The sequence below is a fragment of the Leptonotus elevatus genome, chromosome 1, assembly GCF_054856555.1.
Source record: "Leptonotus elevatus isolate MCC_2025b chromosome 1, RoL_Lele_1.0, whole genome shotgun sequence".
Classification (NCBI taxonomy): Eukaryota; Metazoa; Chordata; class Actinopteri; order Syngnathiformes; family Syngnathidae; genus Leptonotus; species Leptonotus elevatus.
Genome location: NC_141239.1, coordinates 15,898,824 through 15,923,783, shown reverse-complemented (window position 1 = coordinate 15,923,783; position 24,960 = coordinate 15,898,824). Strand labels below are relative to the sequence as shown.

The 24,960-nt window shown below is 39.3% G+C and overlaps 1 protein-coding gene across 2 annotated transcripts in view; it reads left to right on the top strand.

Annotated features, from left to right (window-relative positions):
- Positions 1-24,960, top strand: part of atp1a2a (ATPase Na+/K+ transporting subunit alpha 2a) — a 68,158-nt gene that overhangs the window by 17,616 nt on the left and 25,582 nt on the right. For both annotated transcript variants that reach the window (XM_086077308.1, XM_086077309.1), the window contains 8 exons: positions 1,541-1,809; positions 3,639-3,837; positions 5,652-5,761; positions 16,306-16,440; positions 17,646-17,725; positions 18,697-18,806; positions 21,680-21,855; positions 24,399-24,535. In XM_086077308.1, the coding sequence (XP_085933434.1) occupies positions 1,541-1,809; positions 3,639-3,837; positions 5,652-5,761; positions 16,306-16,440; positions 17,646-17,725; positions 18,697-18,806; positions 21,680-21,855; positions 24,399-24,535 (1,216 nt within the window). The remainder of the gene's footprint in view (positions 1-1,540; positions 1,810-3,638; positions 3,838-5,651; positions 5,762-16,305; positions 16,441-17,645; positions 17,726-18,696; positions 18,807-21,679; positions 21,856-24,398; positions 24,536-24,960) is intronic.

The window sequence follows — 24,960 nt, the reverse complement described above, 5'->3', positions numbered from 1 at the left end:
CAGGCCAAAATTCAAATGTCAGGGTGTGAGAGGGCGAGAGACTAGTAGCAGCTCATGGTAGATAGCACACATAGGACATACCAAAGGACTGTAGCCTAAATAGAAAATATTATAGAACTTGTTTACTTTGTTTTAGTTGTTGGGGTCACACCCCCCACCTTAAAAAAAAACCTTGTTATGAGTGTAAAGCTTAGGGTAGAACATGTAGTATGCCATTAAGTAAGCAATTTAGGAAGGTGCTAAACCATGTTCATTTTACTTTAAGTTCCTATAACTAAAATGTTCCAAGCAGTTGCAGACACTTGGCCCAAAAGTTTCTAGACTTTTTAAAATTGCAACCCCCACTGACACAATAAAGAGCTGCAAAGCATTTGAATATTGTGATAAACAAAACAGTGTGTTCGTGTTAGCCTAATGGACTGAGGGCCCAGGAGCTAATTAGAGCTGCACCATAACGCAAAAATATGCAGCATCCAATACTTTGAGATTTATTTTCTTCTACCTTTCATCTTCCGTTTTTTGAATTTTTAATTTATTTACTTTTTTTGGTAATTTTTTTCAAACTCCCTTTTTTATAAATTTTTATTATGGTAATACTGTATTCAGCCTCTCTTTATCCTTTTTTGCACATTTTATAGCTGCTTTTTAACATTTATTTCTGCCTTTTTTTGCTATGAATTTTCTGACATTTTTGGCAATTTTGCGGACATTTTATGGTAATTTCCTGTCTTCTTTTGTTTTTGGATATTTTATAGTTACTCTTTGAACGTATTCTTGTCTGACCTTTTTTTTTATATTAATTTCTCTGACTTTTTTGTCAATTTCATGGACATTTTATGTTAATTTTCTGCCACATTTATAGGTATTTAAAAAAAAAACGTTTTCATCTACCGGTACCTTTCTTCTATAATTTTCGTAAAAATTTGAATATTTCATTATTCATTTTTTAAATAAAAAATAATCAACTCATTTAAATAATCTCTTTATCTAAAAAATTAAAATACATTTGTAAAAAAATATTATTTTCCACAGGGAGCCAGAGTAGAGGGTCTAAAGAGCCACATGTGGCTCCAGAGCCGAAGGTTGCAGGCCCCTGGCCTAAAGTAACCAAAGCTACACTAGCTGCATTTCCTCCTAATTTTTGTGGACCTTATAGTTCTTGATACTTATAGTTCCTGTAACTCAAATGTTCCAATCTATTGTAGACCTCACCCCAAAGATTCCTGGACCTCTTGAGATTGTTACCCCCTCTAGTTCTTCTTTTGACCCCTGTAGAATTTGTTCTGTGGTGCCAAATTGGCTTAAAGTAACTACTGTTCTTGTCCCTGCGATTAAAAAGTTCGTCAGATATGGTCAGTGACCTAAAGGTTCCCAGACCTCATTCAAGTACTACACGCATAGTCTTCTTGCAACCCCAATAAATGACTGTGACTAAATACAGACAGGTGTTGCCACAGATCTAGTCTGTGTTTCTACTGCAAGAGAGCATAGCTTAGCTTGTGCTCTGGAACTGGTCTCACAGGTTGATCCCTCACTCTAGGCACGGCCCGCGGCGTGGTGATCGCCACCGGGGACCGCACGGTGATGGGCCGCATCGCCACGCTGGCGTCGGAGCTGGAGGTGCGGCGCACGCCCATCAACATCGAGATCGAGCACTTCATCCACATCATCACGGGCGTGGCCGTCTTCCTGGGAGTCAGCTTCTTTGTGCTCTCCTTCATCTTGGGCTACACCTGGCTGGAGGCTGTCATCTTCCTCATCGGCATCATCGTGGCCAACGTGCCCGAAGGCCTGTTGGCCACCGTCACCGTGAGTATAATATAATATACCTGAAGTGGACATTTTCGAGGTGTTGTGGCCAATTCCAGGGCTCGTTCACAAATGGATTTCATTGTCCTTTTTCCATTTCTTGAATTATTAATCAACTTTGAACTAAAACACACCCCAAAAGCCAGTTTCACTTAGCAACATGAAATTGAATCATACTGTCTAGCAAGAGTAGACAAACAAACAAAAAAGCCTGTAGAAACCATACCAGAAAAAACACAGGTTTGTTGTTTTAGTTCATTTTAGGTCAACCCCTCATATCGGAAAACTCAACTCATTAACAAACCGTCTTGAAAATTTAGCCCTCACATCTAGTTTCCCATGGCAACATGAAATTTAATAGCAATTTCGTTCATGAGAAGACCCACAAAATAGTCCCAAGAAGACAGAAGGTCAACCGCTAACTCCTGCTAGACGAAAACTCATCATCATAAGTTCACACCTGAACCAGCCATCTTAAATATTCAGCCCTCAACATCATAAAAGAAGTCTGACTTTTTGGTTTTTACTCCTTCAAAGATGAACTCCTTAGGATTTGGTCAGCATTACTACCAGATTTCAACTCACTCAAGGACGGATCTGTCAAGGAAGGACGCATCTGCACTTGCTCCTGCACTTGCTTGTGATTTTTAACTACATTGTTGCAACATACATAAATAAACGGAAAAAGAGCAGACCAGATTGAGGAGATAAAATCTTCGCTTGCAAAACTCTTGCAAAAATACTGGAAATAAAAAAGAGCATCGAGCCACTTTGTGAGGTACTGCAGGAAATTCAGCAGTTGAGGAGAGAGATACAAGAAAAAGATTGACGCATTGGCGCCTTGGAATAAAAATGGGATGATTTGCAACATAATTTTCATATCAACGATTTCATAATCACGGGCATCAAGATTAAGCAGGGCACCGCGAGAGCTGCGTCCAGTACAGGCGCAGATGATTCTGGCCAAACTTCTGTGAACGAGGAGGTAGAACAAGTAACAACTCGATTTAGAGAATTGGAATTAACTGTGGATCCAGATCACATTCAGGTGGAAAAATGAATAAACCAAACCAAACCAACCAAACTACATAAAGTGTAGATAGACATGAAATGCTAAATTCTCAAAAAAAGTGAGCTTTCACCATCACATTTGATCAAGTTAAGTTTGATGATTTCTGAAGTCAATTACAATGTCTATCATGAGTAGACCCACAAAAACAGGAAGTCTGTCGTTTTGGTTCAAAGATGCCAATTTACGCTAATTTCCAGGTATTCCTTAAAAGCCATACTCAAAAGGCAGTTTCACATAAGAACATGAAATCTTCTCCATCAAGAGTAAACAGTAGACCCACAAAAGTCTCAAGAAGCCATGTTTGAAAAGACACAGGATGTCTGCCATTTTGGTTTTGAAGGGCCTCATTTTGATCATTTCTAGGGGTCCTTCAAAAGCTAACTCCTTCTAGACAATAACAGTTACAGAGGGTCAACGTTGAACCTTGCAACCATCTTGAAAATTCAGCCTCCACAGCCACATTCACTTAGCAACATGAAATTCGGAAACAATGCAAATAATGAGTAAATCCACAAAGAAGTCCAAAGAGGAAAGCTTGACCTTAACACTTGACCAAGACTAAACTCATGATGATGTAATCACTTGTAGCAGCCTGCTCTGGTGAATTTCTTCTACTTTGATGCATTACACCCGCATGTCGCGCGTGTGTGTTCTTGGTCATATACAAAATGTATGTCCCAGATGGCCCACAAGTACACCTTGCTCCACCGCTCCTCTTCATCATCCTCCACTTTCATCTTCCTCTTCTTCCTCCCAGGTGTGCCTGACCCTGACGGCCAAGCGCATGGCCAAGAAGAACTGCCTGGTGAAGAACCTGGAGGCCGTTGAGACCCTGGGCTCCACCTCCACCATCTGCTCGGACAAGACGGGGACGCTGACGCAGAACCGCATGACCGTCGCCCACATGTGGTTCGACGACCAGATCCACGAGGCCGACACCACCGAGGACCAGAGCGGTAGGTAGGAGGGACGCGAGGGCAGGGAGGGTGGGGGAGCTTGTAACCGCCTGCCGAAATTCATCTGTTCAGCGTTCACTCACAGAGCGAGCTAGGCTGCTGCAGTGCACGCCGCCGCGCCGATTAATTGAACTGCAGCAGCAGGCGGCGGGGAAAGAGGGGTGCGGAACAGGCGGTGGGGGGTGCGCCGCTTTGCCAGAGTTCCCGAAGTAACATTGTGTGTTTGATGCATAACAATGAGCCGGCGAACCTGATGAGAGCCACGTAGAATTAGGTTTGTATTTTGGTGACAACAGCTAATTGTCGTGGTTTTGAACAACAATAGGGACTGTTAGCATTTAATTATTGAAATCTTATTTGATTACATACAGTTAGGCCATAAATATTGGGACATCAACACAATTCTAATCTTTTTACTCTAAACACCACCACAATGGTACTGAAATGAAACAAACAACATGTGCTTTAAATGCACTTGTTTTAATTTAAAGGTATTTACATCCAAATCTGTTTTTATATGTGCCTCCCACTTCTACTGCTTAATAGACACCCCAAGATGCTGGATTTTATGCCTGATGATGCTCTGCCAAGCCAAGTGAAAATGATGCTCAAACGGATTCAGGTCAGGTGACTGACTTAGAAATTGCATAATCCACTTTTTTACTTAAAAAACCCCTCTTTGGTTGCTTTCGCAGTATGCTTGGAACATCGTCCATCGAAGCGCCATCCAATGAGTTCTGAAGCATTTGGTTCAATATGAGCAGATAATCAGATTATCCGAAACACTTCAGAATTCCTCCTGATACGTTTGGCAGCAGCCACATCATCAATACAAACAAGGGAACCAGTTCCACTGGCAGCCATTACATGCCCACCTGGTCATGGAACACTCGAGCAGCCAATTGTCCCATTATTTTTGATCTCTTAAAAAGTGTAAGGCACTATACAAACTGCTGTCATTCTTACTTAGAGGCAACATGATGCAAACTGTGTCAATGTCCCAATAGTTATGGTTCTGACTGTATGTTAGCATTTGATCAGTTTTCAATAGTCCTACTACCCTACTTTATGGTATGATGTCAAATCAATCTGCATTAGCAACCTCATTAAAAAGTACTGTCTTGCTATAAGTAATATGTTAGCTTACAGACTGTTTACATGATAGCATTAAGTTAGTTCTATTTGAAATAATACCTGACAACACTGCAATATGTCAAATCCATAACAATCGGCCTTAGTGCAACTATGTACCTGACTCAAGGCCATGATGTAAAATCCTCATCAAAATGACCCTTTATCAACTTTTTGTACTTAACTCAGGTTAGCTTGCTATACGTTAGCATACCCACTGTTAACATGGCAGTATTTGATCAATTCAGACTAAAAAAAATAGCAGTTTTTACTTTAATGTAAAAAGACCACAGGAAAGAGATATGAAAACAGTAGCACTCTCACCAATCCATCTGTCTTCGCTCACATTCTGCCTGTGAATTCAGCAATCTGGAGTGAAATGAGAAATGAATGCTGAGGGCACGCGCGCTGAAGTGAAGGTCATTTTCACAAAGATTGCTTCAGAGAAATCATCATACAAATGTTAAAATGAATGTCATTCTTAAAATTGGGAATTGAAAAATCCCAGTAAAAAAAAAGAAAGTTATTCTTGTTACTGACCTGCAGTACTCCTGTGCTATTGTTTGGGATCTGGGAGCTAAGATGCTAGCATACATATTGCATGAATCCACCATAACAATAATAATTATAAAAAAAAAGAAGAAAGAAGTCTCATGCAGCTCCCACTGCCGCTCTACTTGCAGGTTTGTGTTTTGACAAAAGTTCTGCGACGTGGGTGGCGTTGTCCCGCGTGGCTGCCCTGTGCAACCGGGCTGACTTCAGAGCAGGACAGGAGCAAGTCGCCATCTTGCAGGTTTGGAAACTCACACCACACACAGCAAGTTTACACTCATGAATAATAGCCATATTTTTAGTTTTAGTGGGAAGGTGGACCACAATTCAATTAGTTCATGAGTTAGCATTTGATCCGTTCTCGTTTGACATCTGAATACAATTAAGTTGCTAGTTTGTACCGTAGCATATCAGAAAATATGTACAAAAATGTTTATGTTCCAAAGTAAAAATAGATTCATGTTTGAAAAGTTTTATTTTGTTCCGTTCACACATGCACTCACGATAATCAGTCTGGTTTCACGGAGAAATGCTGGGAGGCAGAAATCAGAGGGTTTGGAGTGACATTTTTATTGTCAAACAGTGGTTCTAAATCAGTGGTGGCCAAACTTTTTTATTTGAGGGCCGCATACAGAAAAATGGAAGTATGGAGCTTGTTTTTTACGCCGGTTGAGTAGAAGCACCTGTGGCTAAAGCCAAACTGTGGCAGGGTTTTTACTTTCTGGACCTTTGTATTCAAGTTTCTATATTGCCGTGTTTTAGCATTTCAGATCTTAGCATGTTAGCATTTGTTCATTCTCATTTGAAATAGTAGCTGATACAGAAAGAGACAAAAACATTTTGATCGGCCTTAGCGATTTTTGTAACCAGGTTACCAACATGCAATATGATAACGTACCAACTGTTAGCATGTTAACATGTTTTAATTCTCATTACAACTCGTGTCCGAGTAAAGGACATGATGTCTAATCTCCATTATGTACTTAGACTGAGTTGCCATTTTGTATATTAGCATACCAGCTGTTAGCATTTTAGCCTTCTAATTTGAAATATAAAAGTGCTTATGTCTCTCCCATTGCGTTTTTTGCACTGTGCTATCTTGCCGTGTTAGCCCACCACCTGTTAGCATGTTAGTGTTCTTTTTACCTATCTTAGGAGGCTTTAGCACCTGTTCAATGGGGCACGAGAAGTCATCCAAATTCACACTGTGGTTCCCAACGGTATCATTAGTATGCTAGCTGTGAGCATGCGGTCTGTTAGAATGCTAGTCAAAGTAGAAAAAGCTGTACAAATCTGTTACCAATTAAAATAAAAGGAACTGAAAGTTATCAACTCAAAGTATTCTACTTGGATATTGTCCACCATTTCGACTTTTTTCCACCCGCTTCTTTCCCTCGTGAGTTTCTCAGTGCTCCACAGGTGTCAAAAGCCAATTAAAAGCGCATAAAAAACGTCAGTACTTTCACACTCCAATGCAGAGTGTCAGCAGGGAGCAGACAACCCTTCACAGAACTCTATTATTAGGATCTAAATAGCACTTTAATGGCGCTGCCGCCGGAGTGGACTTTAATTGCTTTACATAACGCTGTAAAAATCAGCCTCTTCAATAACATGTCATTAGATTTTATAAGTACATAGGTAATAGGCTATGTATGAATATAAATTCATCATGTTGCGGGGTAAATGAAATAGACACCCCCTGAAGTGTTGTTCATTGAAACGGCCCGCTGCGTTTCCCAATCCGGTCACCAGGGTTGGAAGGGTTACTTTTAAAATGTATTCCGTTACAGTTACAAGTTACCTGCTAATTTTTTTTTAGTTAGTAATGTAATCCAAGTACCATAATATTAAAGTAATGTAACTTGATTATTTTGGATTACGTTTGGATTACTACAATACCGAGTATGCTCATGAAGACAAAATAAAAATAAATATCACCACAATATATATTCTATACAATGTGCCCCTGCTATTTGCGAGTGATAGGGACCTGGGCAGCCTACAAATAGCAAAAATTATTGTGTAATTAAAAAGCATGTAGGCTATTGATAGGTTGATTGATTGATTGATTAAATGATTGATTGATTGATTGCTGAGTAAAATCCAAACAGTGAATAATGGTCGTCATTTCCTCTTCTCGTCCGTGAAGCTTTTTTAAACTGCCCGCGTGTGGGGGACACGGACTAGTCAGTTCTCCTCACCACCCCCTTCCCCCCCCCGACAAGTTTCTCTCTGGTAATACAATACTGTATTCCTTGCATCGAGTTAGACACTTCTTCCACAAATTGAATTGATTTTATCATGTAAAATTACGCATTTTGTATTGCTTTAATTGGTTAAATGATTTATTGTAAGAAATTAAAAATATTCAAAACAATTTTTTTTTAATTATGTTTAGATGGAATATGATTGATTTATTTACTTTAATAATAGGTTAATTCATTCATTATAAAACATACAAATAAAAATAATGAAATAGCTTTTTCATAAAATTTATTAAAATATTTTTATTAAAAAAATACTTACTGAATAACAAAAATAAATAAATTAAAACAATTTTTTTTAAATGTAGCATTTCACATTTACTTAAATAATTTAATAACTGGGTAATGTATATATTTATTGTGAATAATACAAATACAAAATTGTGATTTTTTTCAATAAAATTGATTAAGAAAAATGTACTGTATTTTGAAATGAGTAAAAACTTAATTGATTGATTTATTGTAAATAGTGAAATAATCCTTATTAGTTTAATGAACATTTTATGTTTTTTTAAATCAAATAATTGGGGTAATTACCTACCACTATTTTTTTTTACATATAATCAAATTAAAAACAATTTAAAAAATGTTTTTAAATAATCGAATAACAAATGAGAATGAACTAATATTTTAGGCCTACTCATTATTCATTTAAGATGAAAATACATCAAGTAAATATATAAAGAAATGTGTTATTCATTAAGCTTAATACAGCACCTGGCTTGATACGGCAAGATATGAAAATCCTCATTGATCCGCCTTGCGCTTTTTGACATTCAGGTTGCTTTCTTGCTATTAGCATATTGACACTTAGCATGTTAGCATTTGATCACTTCTCATCCAGAACAGTCCTTGTGATCCCTTTTGATGTGTTTATTCGTTCATAGAAAAACAAAGACAAATGTTATCATGCGTGCGTCCTTCTTTTGCCCAGCATTCATGAATGAATAAACAGCCGCCGAAAGAACTGGGCCGTCACGGTTCGGACACCCCGCTGCCACCGCCGCTGCTATGCTATGTTGAACGTCATCTCCATTTGAGATGCTATAGCGCATAAGTATTCATGACAGGTGAGGAAATTACTCACAAAAAAACACGAGCACAAAGCTCCGCCAGGGCATGCTCACATCTGAAATCAGTGACAGCTATCTCCGACAGTCTATGTTATCATAATATTAAGATTTTTATGAGGCAGTAGGGCTACGGCCCCAGTCAGGATAGGCATTTTGGAATATGGATGATGTCAAATAAATTTTTTAGGTGCTGTAGGCTACTGTAGCATTTTTTTGCTATGTGTTATCATACCAACTGTGCTTTCTGTATCATGTATGTATGGTGGTTCTTTGCTTAGCCTTAGCATAATAGGATTTGATCACATCTCTTTTGAAATAGCAGGCAACTAAAGGACAAGATATAAAATCCTAATTTGATCTGCCTTTTTGGACTTTGATTGCTATTTTTTAGAATTAGCAATTTAGCATGGTATTAATTCTCTTTAAAAAGTAAGGGATGTGGTGTAAAATGCTTATTGAGCCAACGTACTAACACTGTTTGCAGTCAGGTGGCTAACTCGCTGTATGTTAGCATCACAACCGTTGGCATGTTAGTATTTGATCAATTCTAATTTAAAATTATTATCCAGTGCCAGCCTTATTTGAGCTAAAATAAAACTTCCTCTACTTTTCTTCTATTATCTGTTTGGCTACCAGCTGGTAGCACGATAGCATTTGATCAGTTCTAATTTAAAATAGTACCTCACTCCCAGATGATATTTCTATCCAAAGAAGATGTTTAAAAAAAAAATAAAAAAATCTTATTGTCCTTTATTAGCACTGTTAAAAATGTTGTTTGATTTTGAAAGAGTTACAAATTTTGTAAAAAAAAAAAAGAAGAAAAAGTTGCATATTGATGCATTTGAATTCTATCAAATAATCGAGTATTAAAAAAACAAAAAGCACCGGTATATAATTTTGCTTGTTTAAAGAAGAATTATAGATACAGAAGACCAAAAAACACATCTCGGCTCAATAATGAACAACCAACTGGTTTCCATTTTTTAATAATCTTCTTTTCTTCTTATACTTTCGGCTTTTCCCTTCAGGGGTCGCCACGGCGAATCAGTTGCCTCCATCTAACCCTGTCCTCTGCATCGCATCCTCTGCTCTCAGACTAACTACCTTCATGTCTTCTTTAACACCTGCTCTTTGGTCTTCCTCTAGACCTCTTGCCTGACATTTGGAAACTCAGCATCCTTCTGCCAATATACTGACTATCTCTCCTCTGGACATGTCCAAACCATCTCAGTCTGGCCTTTCTGACTTTATCTCCAAAGCATGTGCATGCATGTGCATTATCTCCAACATGTGCTGTCCCTCTGATGTACTCATTCTTGATTCTATCCATCCCGGTCACTCCCAAAGAGAACCTCAGCATCTTCTTCTCTGCCACCTCCAGCTCTGCCTCCTGTCTTTTTCTCAGTGGCACCTCCAGACCAAACAACATGACTGGTCTCACCACAGTTTTACATGACACTTTTCTCCACCCGTTCCAGCCTGCCTGCACACACTTCTTCACTTCTTTTCCACACTTTCCATTGCTCTGGACTGTTGACCCTAAATACTTAAACTTCTTCTTGGTGTCTGTTCCCTGTAACCTCACTCTCCTACTTGGGTCCCTCCCATTCACACACAGATACTCCGTCTTGCTACGCCTAACCTTCATTCCCCTCCTTTCCAGGGCAAACCTCCACGCCTCTAGCTTCTCCTACACCTGTTCCCTGCTCTCACTACAGATCACAATGTCATCTGCAAACATCATAGTCCATGGAGATTCCTGTCTATCCTCGTCTGTCATCCTGTCCATTACCATAGCGAACAAGAAGGGACTCGAAGCTGATCCCTGATGTAGTCCCACTTCCACTTTGAACTAGTCCGTCACACCAACAGCACACCTCACCACTGTCTTACAGTCCTCATACATGCCCTGCACCACTTCAGACTTCCTCATACAAAACCACAATTCCTCCCTGGGCACCCCGTCATAAGCTTTCTCCAGATCTACAAAGACACAATGCAGCTCCTTCTGACCTTCTTTGTATTTCTCTATCAACATCCTCAAAGCAAATACTGTATCTGTGGTACTCTTTGTTTGGCATGAAATCATACTGCTACTCACAAATGTTCACCTCTGCCCTCAGTCTAGCTTCAATTACTCTTTCCCATAGCTTCATTGTAGTCATCGTAAGCCCCTTGTTTGGCCTTCGCCACGTCTACTTTCACCTTACGCTGCATTTCCCTGTACTCCTGTCTACTTTCTTCAGTCCTCTCAGTGTCCCACTTCTTCTTATATTACCTCTTTCTCCGGATCCACTTCTGCACCTCCTCATTCCACCACCAAGTCTCCTTATCCCCTTTCCTTCCAGATGACACACCAAGGACTGTCCTACCTGTCTCCCTGATCACATTTGCTGTAGTTGTCTAGTCATCTGGAAGGACCTCCTGACCATCCAGAGCCTGTCTCAACTCCTTCCTGAAAGTCATACAACACTCTTCCTTTTTCAGCTTCCACCATTTCGTCCTCTGCTCTGCCTTTGCCGTCTTTTTTTTCCTCACCACCAGAGTCATCCTACACACTACCATTCTATGCCGTCTGGCTACACTCTCACCTACCACTACTTTACAGTCGCTGATCAACTGCAGATTAGACCGTCTACACAAGATGTAGTCTATCTGTGTACTTTCTGCCTCTTCCGGTAGAAAGGATTCACAACAGCCATTTCCAATATTTTTGCAAAGTCAACCACCATCTGTCCTTCTACGTTCCTCTCCTGGATACCAAACTTGCCCATCACCTCCTCATCACATCTGTTTCCCGCTCCAACATGTCCATTGAAGTCTGCACCAATGACAACTCTCTCACTTCTAGGGATGCTCTCCATCATTTCATCAAGGTCCAACCAAAAGTTCTCCTTCTCCTCCAGCTCACATCCTACCTGTGGTGCATATCCACTAACAACATTGATCATCACACCTTCGATTCCTAGTTTCAGGCTCATCCCTCTATCTGACATTCTTTTTACCTCCAGGACGTTCCTAACAAACTCCTCCTTCACGATAACTCCGACTCCATTTCTCTTTCTATCTACACCATGATCGAACAACTTGAACCCTGCTCCTAAACTTCTAGTTTTGCTCCTTTTCCACCTGGTCTCCTGAACACACAGTATGTCCACCTTCATCCTCTGCATCATGTCAACCAGCTCTCTACCTTTTCCTGTCATCGTTCCAATATTCAAAGGGTTACCTACTCTCAGTCCTAGACTCTTGGTGTTCCTCTTCCCTTTCTTCCTACAAACACACCTTCCTCCTCTCCTTCTTCGACCAACAGTTGTCCAGTTTCCACCGGCATCCTGTAGGTCAACAGCACCGATGGCGGTTGTTGTAAACCCTGGCCTGGACTGATCCGGTATGGAAGAAATATCTTTGATTTGCATGTTTGATTTGGCCAAAGTTTTACTTCGGATGCCCTTCCTGACACATCCCTCTGTATTTATCCGGGCTTTGACCGGCACAATATAAAAAAAAAAGAAGAATAATGAACTTTGTTTTTTAAACTTAAGATAACATAAGATATAGGGGGCCCCAGATATGGAATAAATATACCCCAAATATCCACTCAGTCAACGTCATTAAATACATTCAAAATCAAACTCAAAACATGTTTACTAAGCGAAAGTTACTAAACCATAATGTCCATTGGCCTAAAAACAGAGTTGTGGTAATAGATACATTGTATTTTTTATATATTTTTAATTCATATAAAATCCTTTTATTAATGCTCTTGGTGTATTAAGTGTATTTTATATATACTGTTTCATATTTGTTTCTGTATTGAATATGTATACTGAGTATGAAGATTATGTATGAGGTGAGATCTTTTTATAAACCTATTATGGGTTTCCTGATCTCTCCTGCACACTTCAAATCTTACAACTGTATTTATGTTGTCTTTTTGTCTATGTGTGAAAAAACAAAACGAAACTTAAATTTAAACTGCTCAGCAGAACACTATTTTTCTCTCGAGAAACCATAACACAGTAATTTCTGGACTACAAGGCGCACCTGACTATAAGCCGCGCTAGCTAAATTTGGGGAATACTCGAGTTTGTTATACATATGAGCCGCATCCGACTGAAAGCCACAGGTGTTTTAATGTTACCGCACCGGGTTCTCGCTACTTTCTTTTCCATAATGAGGGTGCAGATTGTCTCGCTCTCGTTCTGTCTCTCCTACTGTATTTGGGCTCACTTGGTTTGTTTTGCTCTGCCTGATGCTCTTGCGCTTCCTTTGTAGTGCGCCCCCTTGTGATCTGATGGATAACCTGCACCTTTGTATTAACCGCAGGATCGAATGCAAGTGAAAAAAGTAGCGCCTTATAGTCCAGAAATTACTGTAATTGAGATTTTAGTCAAGTCAAAGAGATCTTCATTCGGAATCATTTCAATCGGAATGACTAAAAAGTCTCCATGTAAACCCGGCTACTAATTATATTTAATGGCTGGGGCCTCACCTTACAAGAGGCTGACGTGTTTCACCGCCATCTTCCTGCTACGGTTGCCCAAAGGACAACTTCGCGAACGTAGTTAGCCTTGGTGGTGCTTGCATCTAGTGTAGGACCCAATGGGTCGACCGCTGCTTACCTTCCACAGCTGGGGCCTGCAGGTCGTCATCGCTAAGTCCCGTGAGTTGGGCTCCCATCACTTGTCACCTTCTGCTTTTCTATTGCAAGCTTTTACTAGCTTTTTTTTTATACTAGCGTCTCCCGCTAGTTGCTCTTGTTAGCCCCTCCGGTTAAATCCGTCTCACTCAGTCTTTTGGCATTTCTTGCCGGGTTTCACACCGGCTGCCAAGTCGCCGTCACTCGCCGAGATGCTCGTTTGCTTACGCAAATTAAGAATTGGTGATAGGCTTGCAGAGTGTGGTCTCTCTGAGCCACCATAGAGTGTGTGCTTCTAAATGCATGCGCTTCGGCTGCATTCTATGTTATAGCGACATCTAGTGGTCACTTATTATTAGGGATGGGAATTGATATGATTTTTACGATTCAGTTTTCGATTCTGCTCAACGATTCGATTCTTTAGCGATTCTATTATCAATTTTTTGGGGGGGGAAGGTGACTAAACATAGATTAGCATCCACTTTTTTAATGTCTTAGTTGTACCTGTAAACAAGAGACATGTAAAAGTAACATGCCCAGCTAAAGTTTTAAGTCCACATTTGAGGACTCAATGGGGTGCCATGGGGTCCCCAGAAAAAAAAGAAAAGAAAGAAAGAAAAAGATTTGAAAATAAACTACATTTTTAAAATTATCTTCTGTAAAAATCTACAAAATACAACCTAGATTTTTTTTGTGTGACAATAATGTCTAACTCCAGTAACATTTCAACATTCTGATGATGCACTCTGAGCACTCAAAAACTCCTCCTCCCTGTCTCAGTCAAAAGAGACTCAGCCAGTAGACTGGTGTTTGACTCCCGTGAGCAGAGTCGAGCAGAGTCAGTGTGGTCGTGTGGAAGTAACGAGTGTTGCTTTAAAGTCATGGTTCGTTCTGTACAAAAAAAAGCATTTACCCTCGCAAGCCGGCACCGTTTAGTGACATACGGGCTTTAACATTAGCAGTTACTAACGGCACGTTTCACATAAAGGCAAACTGCCGCTAATATATTGCTACCCGTACCTGGAAGGTTGATAGGAGAGAACGCTTGCATTGCTGGCGGCCGTTGCTGCTGTGTTGATCCCACCGGGACTCCGGAGCGCTCACAAACACGACAGACAGTCATCGCATGCTGAGTGTGCAAATGCGTTTGCATAGTGGTAGTGTTTCCTCCCTTAGACGAAATATCCAATTTGCAAACATTGCAAGTTGGCCTGTTGTTAGCTTTTCTTGGAAGATGTCAACAAACTTTCGAGCGTGGCGCAATGTTTGTTGCTCGGCGCGCACGGAAATGTAGCGCGACTCGCGCGCGTGGTGACGTCATCGTCCCACACGGAACCGCTAAGGGAATCGTTAGCAAAAACGGCAAACGATGCCAAGGAATTGAAACATTGGGAGCCGGTTCTCAACAAAAAATTTTTTTAATTCCCATCCCTACTTATTATTACACACTGTACCTTTTAATTAGCGATCTAACTTGTTGTTGACGTTGGTGGTACTTTGTGACGGCAATATAAACACCAAAGCTACAGGAAGGTAAGGTTTATTTTGAAGTTGGCTTTCTCACCACGTTGGCAATGGATTAATGTCATGCATAGCATGAACAATTGTTGCTGCGGTTGGCTTGACTTCTTCCTGACAGTCTACACTAAATAAGCAAGTAGCCTACCCGCGGCGGAAAAAAACTGCTTTGAGCATTTTTTGAACCAAGGTACTTGAATTACTCAAGGACTCATTTCACCCCTAATAGATATCTATTTATCAATTTTGTAAAAAAAAAAATATATATATATACATATATTTAACGTAGGGATGGGTGAGTACTGGTACCAGGTATCAGTATCAGGCCAATACCAAGCTTTCATAAGATTATGAAAGATGAAAGGTTATTTTATTTCATAAAAAACAGGCCATTATATTTTTGCAAAAAAAGTCACTATTTAAAAAAATATTTATTACATACCTAAAAGAAAGTATTATTTCCCCCCAAACTTGTAAAGTTTAGAAAAGGTAATCTGTTTTAAAAACAAACAAACAAATAAACATTTAAGCAGTTCTGAAAAAGTTAAATGTTTGAAAAAACAATACATTTTAAAAACTCATATTTTCAATCAACTCATATTCCTGAAAAAGTTGGACATTTCCGCTGTAAATAAAATCCTTCACATGTTGCCATAGCACTTTCTTGCTAAATGTTAGCATTCCATAGATATCTTGTTAGCATTTGATCAATTCCCATTTAAAATAGTATCTGATTAAAGAATATGGTGTAAAATCTAAGCTACAATAGTCTTTTTTTGCCATTAGCCTACACAGCTTGCTGTCTTGCTTCATATTAGGATACCAACTGGTAGCCTTTTAGTATTTGATCAATTCCCATTTAAAATAGTGCCGAATTGAAAAGCCTCTTCACAGAGTACCATTACCGATTCACTCAGTTTGTTAACTCGCTAACTGTTAGCATGGCAGCTGTTAGCATTGTTTGCTACCATAGATGATTTTTTTTGGTACACTTTGATTGTTGTTGATAATGTCATCTTCGCTCATTCTTTATTTATGTTACCATTGTCGGAAAAGTGCAAGGACAACAACATTTGTGGCCTGACTAGAATTATCTGTGATGCAGATGTTGTTCAGCTCTACTTTACATTATTAATGAGAGGCATAATGCGAGTGAACAATGCTCTCTGGGGTGCAACTTTAATCAATTAAAGAACACCCGGCGGCAAAAGCTTCCGCTGCACCGTGACAAAGACATCTCTCCTTTCTCGCTGAATCGCTAGTGTGTGTGTGTTTGTGTCTCCTGCAGCGGGAGACGGCGGGCGACGCATCTGAGTCGGCACTGCTAAAGTGCATCGAGCTGTGTTGCGGCAATGTTCGAAAGATGCGAAGCCTGAACGCCAAAGTGGCCGAGATCCCTTTCAACTCCACCAACAAGTATCAGGTACTGCATGACATCATTAAAGATAAATACCAGGTCCTACGTGAACTTGCACATGCACAAGTAATATTGTGACATTATAGCAAAATATGCTATGTTTGTAGCATTTAGCCTACAAGTACCTTCGTAAGTACTCGCGAGTATTTTCAAGTGTATTTGCAAGTATGACTGAACGTATTTAAATACGTTTGAATGTCAAAAATGTTTACTACACATTGGCAGTTCAATGCTTCCGTACCAGATAAAACAAGACATTACTTTAAGAAAGTACTAGGTATGACATGAAACATTAAAAATAAATAAATAATGATGATAATCTTCCCTGTGTCACTTTAGGGGCTCCTTAAGTTACACGATCAGGATTTTGGAGCTGATCGCTGATCAGTAAGTAAAAAAAAAAAAAAAAAAAATCCGATCAGAAGATTGACCAATCTATTTAACAATTTACTGCATGTATCTAATGTACTGTCGACACCCTCCATTCACGGGGATTGGGACCAAATAAACCCTATACATTCTCCTAAAAACACAGAAAAACATTCAATACACTAAAAATGTGATTTCAAAAAAGGACCCACTGCCAAAACAAACAAACATTAAAAATATTGGGGGGAATGCTGTTATGTTCTACTACGCGGATCCAATCAACAAGGTCAATGATTGATCGGCAAATAATGACACTGCAGATCACCGATTTTGCATAAGATGCAAAATATCAATTTTGTTTTTTGTGTAAGTACCAGACATTGTTAAAAAAAAGTACCAGGTACATTGCATTTCAAAAAAAAAAAAAACCCTGCCCCAACAAGTACTAGGTACCAAAAGGCCTCACTTGTACTCATTACTCTTGAGCGCAAGTGTAATTGTAAAGCATCTAATTAGAAACACTAAGGCAATGTTGCGGAAGAAGACCTCCAGGCATGAGCAATCAATCTAAGCCGATCAGCTTCTAGATCCCGCCCAGTTGCTTTGATTAACTTTAATGGGTGTCATTATTTCATGGCGCTCTTTCCCTCCCAGCGGGGGGGCTTCAAGTAAAATGCTCGACAGTGTAAATACTTAACATTTAAATCATTTATTTCATTGATGTTTATTTCATTTTGTCACATGCCGCACCATCGCGGGAGGACGGCAGTGGTTTTATCTATGCTCTCTCACTGGATCTCACAGCTCTCTTTCCCCCCCTCCCCCTCCCTTCTCTGTTAAAGCTCTCCATCCATAAAGCAGATGACAATCCTTCCGGTCATATTCTGGTCATGAAGGGAGCGCCGGAGAGAATCCTGGACAGGTTGGTGCATCAATAATGGATCAATGGCAGACTCGCAATAGACACAGTGTGGAAAAAGACTGGAAAGCTGCCCTCGGTTTTATTCTCTGAAATGGCCAGTGAGGCCAAACACTTACAGAAGGTGCTGCCGTAGTCGTAGGCTTGTTCGGACCATACTCGACGATCAAAGTGGGATGTTTTGAATCATGTCATACGTGTATAGATATAAATAAATAGTAAGCAAAATACAGTAAAACTACTCACCCTTTCTTAGACGTTGTTGAAGTGATGTGCATAATAAGTGCACATTTACTTGTAGGGCTGGGGGTATGACCGTAAAAAAAAAATGCGATTCAATTATTATGATTTTTATTATTATTAATATTTTAGATTATGGTAAATACAAAAAAATTAAAAAACAATTTTACTGTTGTTTTTTTACATTTGTTATTTGTATTTTTTGTTCGGATTCGGATAACTGATTAATTGGCCGATTGATTAAAAAAAAATACAATGTATAAAATACCTAATGAACTACAGTCACAACATTTAAATGAAATTATCTTTGTCTTATGTTGTAAAAAGCAATCAAATCAAAATTTTCCAGATTTTAAACGAGCTAATATCAGCCGATGAGATCGGTTGGCCAATTAATCGGTTGCGCCCTAGTTCTTATATAGTGGGAGAGGGACGACTCATGATGGATGCCGAAGATCCGTTTTAGCCACGCCTAAAAAAAAATCAAAATCAAAAACGCTATAGCTCCTCTGTTGAGAACATAGTTGTCAGTCTTTTCACGTTTTTAGCAATCACCTTCGAATATATATCATGTATTTAGAAACAATCTCTGAATTGACTTTTACCGGGGCCAAAGAAACAGCCAAACACCAGATTTGCTGACAGTTTGAACTGTTTGAACTGCCGGCTCTATATTTCACAGTCTCATTAGCAAATGGTTGTTTTTTTTCTCCCCCGTCTTGATTTGTCTCTAGGTGCAGCACCATCATGATACACGGCCAGGAGCAGACCATCGACGACAACTGGCGGGACGCCTTCCAAAACGCCTACATGGAGCTGGGCGGGCTGGGAGAACGAGTGCTCGGTAGTGTTTTTGTTACCCACCGGGGAGTACATAGATAGGGGCGGGAGGGCGTCCATTATCTTTTATCATCTCCTCGAGTAAGAGGCTAGTTGAGCCAAATGTCCCTCGTAAGAAGTGCGGCGTCTTTATCGCTGCACTTTATCCAAATGAGAACGCTCGCCGCTCGGGCTCGGACGGAGCCAAACGCTGAGGAGACACAAAATGTTGGAGACACGTTTACAGCAGCTGCACATATTTATCACCTGCAACGTAAATCTATTATATAAAGACTTAAAGGCTATGGCAGACGACGTCATTGATTAGTAGTGCAAGAAATCACACTTTGGATGCAAAATATCGCAATAAATTACAAAGCCTGCAAGTCATGTAAGGAACTTTTCTTCACTCGATATTATTTGATGACAATTTTGGGGGGATTACAAGCACATTTTTAAATGACATTGTATGCGACCTTTATTTATTTATTTTTGTTAATAATCTCATATTTATATTTTATAATGTAGTTTTACACAGGGTAGAAAATACATAATACATGTAATATCTTTATTTCTAAACGAATGATGGCTCCCAACCCATCCATCGCCATTCATCAAATAATGATTCATTCCAATTTAATTGTAAGAATACATAATTAGGTTGTTTGTCTCTGTGTGCCCTGCGATTGGCTGACAACCAGTTCAGGGCGTACCCCGCCTACTGCCCAAAGACAGCTGGGATAGGCTCCAGCACCCCCGCAACCTTTGTGGGGAATAAGCGGTTAAGAAAATAGATGGATGAATGAATACGTAATTATTTTCATCTGGCTGTATTTTGTTTTGTTGAAATCTTTTTGTTAATTAATTTTGTCTTAATTTTTTGTGTATTAAAAAGTGTTTATTTTGTGTTTTTATTTTCGATACGTAAAAATTATATGTATTTCTAATAGTAAAAAAATATAGTAAATCATATTTTATAATTTAATTAATTTATGTAAATATAATTAAGAAAAAAAGTATTTATATTAATTAACAAATAAATAAATTAATAAAAATCAATAATTTAATACATCAATTTGATCAGATTTTAGGTATTTATTGTAGAAAAATATGAGGGACTGATACCAGTACGAGTGTTCACTCTTTCAGTTACACAATAATGCTGAGTACTTTTGATTTATAAAATTTTATATCATAACATAATGACAAAAATTGTCTTTCTTTCTGATGCAGATGATGATTTGCCAATGTGTCAAGCGGGTGCAGAACTTTTCTTTTCTTTCCGTAAGCTGACTGATATCAGCAGATTCCATGAGTAGCTTGATAGCAGTGGCGAGCGGTGACCTTTTAAAGTGGGTATGATGGCGCTAGCTGAAAAATTTGGGGGTATTTTTATTATTAATTATTTTTTAATTATTATTTTATACCACAGTGCTGATATAAAATTAAAGCGGAAATATTCAGGACTGGCGCAGGTTGATGCACACACACTGTAATGTAACCGTGGTGAGTGAAACGACACAATCACATGCCCACAAATTTGCCAATACGTTGGAATTTACAGTATTTGGAACTGGCTCGTGCCCACGAAATGGGCTCAAACCGGGAGAGGGGAAAAAATGACATTGCAGCGGAGCCACAAGCAAATAAATCAACAGTTTGCTAACCTGTGGACAGCCAGCGAGCCATTTTTGTTTCTCGTACGTCCTGGCTTGAAAGTGATGGATGAAATTCTTCCCCCGTTTTCGTGATGACTTCACTTCAGGACGACCACTTGAAATGATATTCTTCTTTTCCTCAAAAGTTCTCCAGGAAAACAGCACTCATTGTTGTGACTCGGCGACGAACTGAACCACTGACTGTTAACCGCAGAACATTTCAAATAAGCCATTTTCGCGCATGCGCGTTGTCAGATAAGCTGCTTTCCTGCCAGCTTTTTGCCGCACGTACAGAAACAACCTCTTGATTTCTCATTGCGCATGCGCGAAACAAGCTGTCGGCTTTTCAACTCTCTCCGCGAGGAAAACAGAACAAGTTACACAAGAATTTAAGACCAAAACAGTAGAACTAACGTATTGTATAATAGAGGACACTGACAGATAAATATTTTCAATGATTTTATTGATGCACTGCATTTATAGCTTATTATGACTGCTCGCCACTGCTTGATAGTGATACCTGATATCAACCGGGCCCTAAATACTATTATACATATGTTTATATGCAATACCTTCCTTATTTTTTTTTAAATAAATAACTATATAATTTGATTTTTGTCACATTTTATTAGTTTTTTTTTATGGTTGTATAATGACTATGAAAGCTTTAAAATTAATGATGGTGGTGGGGGTAGGGACTTTTTTTAAATATAGTTTGAGTTTGTTTAAAACAATTATTTTTATATTATATGTTTCCATTTGTTTAAAAATATATATTTTCAGTGTTTCTCTACCACTAAATGGACGTGAACTCCCTCTAGTGATAAAAAAAAAAGAAGGATCACTGGCCTAGTACAGTTCATTTGTGTTTGTAGGTTCCATACATTTACATTTAATCAAATTTATTGCTGTACATTTTTCGATCCTCACATCTAATACATTTTAATTGAATCATTATTGACAGTTTCCCCCCCCCACTATTTAAGCTCAATGTTAATGTTCAAGCTAAATGTAATTTTTAGGATTAAAACCTCTATATTTTAATGTCGTCATGATGCTGTTACATGGCGAGCTTAGTATTTTTGTTAGGTGGTACTTGGCGAAAAAAGTTTGAGCAACACTTGTTCAGATGTCTGAAACCGAAAATAATACATCAGTCAAGTTCAAGCCATTTTTGGCCATCCATCATTGCGTTCCAATCGTAGCAACATCCTGGTGTCTGTTTTTGTCCGCGTCGCAGGCTTCTGCTACCTGAACCTGCCGGCGTCTGAGTTCCCCCGAGGGTTCGCCTTCGACTGCGACGACGTGAACTTCCCCACTGAGCAGCTCTGCTTCCTGGGCCTCATCTCCATGATTGATCCTCCGCGCGCCGCCGTGCCCGACGCCGTGGGTAAATGCCGCTCGGCTGGCATCAAGGTAATTGTTTTTGTCTTCCGTTGAGAAGAAAGCCGTTCCCCATGGCGTCATTTAAATACTGATGAGAAGCGTGATCAACCCTTTGAAAGGGTCCTCAGAGACTCCGGGTCTGTCATATATATATATACATATAATATACATATAATATACATATAGACATGTTCATTTCATTACTTTTGTGGGTTAGCACGCAGAATGCAAATAAACATGTGGGCGGACGACACATGTTGCATTTAAAGCTCAAGCATTGAAGATTTTCCACACCGGTTGAGGGCTTTCTGTGATGTTGGTGGAAAATGAAAGTGAAGCGTGTCACCAGGTTTCGTCTGAGGGCGTTCTGCTCCGACAACACTTTGTAGAACCCGGTTGGCACGTTATTGTGACTGACGGCAAGTGTTGTTATCTGTGTGAACGACTACTTCTGGAGGAACTATAAGTCTACAGATTTTCAATATAAACTATAGTCGACGAAAGCGTATCGCATTCACTGGGGAAAAAAAACCTCCTGTTTTTCTGACAAAGCTCCCCCCAAAGATTTGTCTGAAAAACAGGATATTTTTTTTTCCAAGTGAATGCAATACGCTTCCGTAATAGTCTTACTCAAAGTATTTAAATATAAAGTGGACCCCCACACACCTGCACTGCGGTTCGCGGATTCAGGTCCGCTGTGGTATTTAAAAAAAAAAAAATGTATATATTTTTAAAATATTTTTTAAAATTAATGAACCATAATGAACCATGTATAGCAGTAAAAAGTTAATATTTTGTCCAGAAGGAATTCGATAACATTATTTTTCATGTAGAAATAATATCTTTAAAAAAAAAATTCAAATCACCTGTGCTGAGGAAGTAGGTAACGACAAATCATGGCTCAGTTTGCTGACCAAACCCAGAAAACAGGTGAACCATGATTGGTCGTTACCTACTTCCTCAGCACAGGTGATGTCATCTTCAGTCGGCAGCAAGTGGAAAAATTACCTTTTAATGGTATTAATTGTATACAAAAAATAATGTAGTTATCAAATTCATTCTGGACAAAATAATAACATTTCACTGCTGAAAATGGCTCAATTAGTCAAATATCCTTTTAAAAGTACAAAAGCTAAACACAAAAATGCTCTGAATCGTCACCAAAATTCACACGTACATCTCTACTCATGTCAATTTCAACCTCTGAAAATATCAAAAGAATTGCAGCAGTTTTTATTTTATTTTATGGGCATTAAGACTTTTTCTTACCATACAGTGCGCCCCTAAGTTTGCAAACTCGCAGGCTTTATTTCAAGGTACTCACAACTGTGGCCATGTTACGATCAAGAACTAGAAAGGAGAAATTTGAAATATAGAAAATGACATTCATTTCATGCAATTTTAATTAAAGAAAAATGCTGTATTGGTATATATACTGCAGGAATTTCTTTAACATTATCAGTCATTGATTTTTGGGGGTAAATTTTATCTATCAAAAAAGTACTAGTGGTATCAGTACTTGGTATCGGTATCAGTGACTACTCAAGAGTTGAGTACTTATACTGGTATTGGTCTGAAAATAAGTGGTATCTAACATCCGGCCCATATGCCCCAGGAATAGTGGGAGTCCACTGTATATGTAAATATGTAACATGTTAAGGCATCTATGAACAAAACTATGAACATTTTCTTCTTACCCTGTTTTACTGCAAAGTAGTCAGGCCTTGAATGACAAATAACAGCTCTGTCTAATCTACTTTTGAAAAGTTGCGACCTTCTACACGCAGTGTTTACAGGGCTTGGACAAATAACCCTTCGCAGACATACATCGTCTTTTGTAAAGCCTCCTCCACAGCACCGAGAAGGCCTTTTAAGATTTATGCCTCCTCTTACATCCTCGGATATGGAAGGATCAAGTCAATATTCTTTCCATTGTTGGGGTTACGTTGGCTATTTGCTAATCAACAAATCCGGTTACGGCCGCCTGCTATTGTGGCAATGTTAGGATGAACATTTCCACTTATTGAAGCAGAAAATATCTAGAGTTATGTGCGTGTCAAATAATTGTCAGACAGAAATGCTGTGCACATTGGAACACAACAAAGTTCGTGCTAAAACATCAATCTTTTAAAAGGCTCATTCTTAGCTTTTTACTATAGATTTTCTATGGATGTGGTGGGGGGCGGTCCCTAAACCAGAAAGGGTTAGCTGCAAAATCCCCAGTGGACATCACGTCATGACGTTTTGTGTAAAACAAATTTAGATCCACACACCTCTGCAAGTTGTTGCTTATCTCCCACTTTACCTTAAAATTCTAAATGATCACAAACGAAAGGGGCATGCGTGACATATGCCATACCCGTCACTGCTGCTGCGGGATCCCTGGATTTTATCACAGCGCTGCTTTGGCGACACATCACAGTCGTTTTTCACTAAAGCACTTGTGGCACTAACGGCTCCATTCTTGTCAATTGAGCTGACTGATGGGCCCTGAAGGCATCGTGTTGCATTAGTAGCAGTTGTATGAGATGGAAGGAAGTTGAATGATGTCGTGACGATGAATGTGCGCTCAGGTGATCATGGTCACTGGCGACCACCCAATCACGGCCAAGGCCATCGCTAAGGGGGTGGGCATCATCTCCGAGGGCAACGAGACGGTGGAGGACATCGCCGAGCGCCGCAACATCCCGCTCGGCCAAGTGAACCCCAGGTACGTTTTGGGGTTCGTCTCCATGGCGCCGTGGCTGTATTCGGAGTATTTGTTTGTTTAAGATACAAGTTGTTGTTCGGTTGATTTTTTTGGATGGCTTTGACTTGCAAGCAAAAAAACTACTCAAGTAATAGTAAGTAGATTCTGATTTATGCTTTGACTTGCAAGCAAAAATGTGAGATACAAGTGAAAAAAAACGACTCAAGTAGTAGTGAGTAACTTCAGATTAATGTTTTGACTTGCAAGCAAAAAAATTGAGATACAAGTGAAAAAAACGACTCAAGAAGTAGTGAGTAACTTCAGATTAATGCTTTGACTTGCAAGCAAAAAATTTGAGATACAAGTGAAAAAAACGACTCAAGTAGTAGTGAGTAACTTCAGATTTATTCTTCGACTTGCAAGCAAAATTTGTGAAAAAAGTGAAG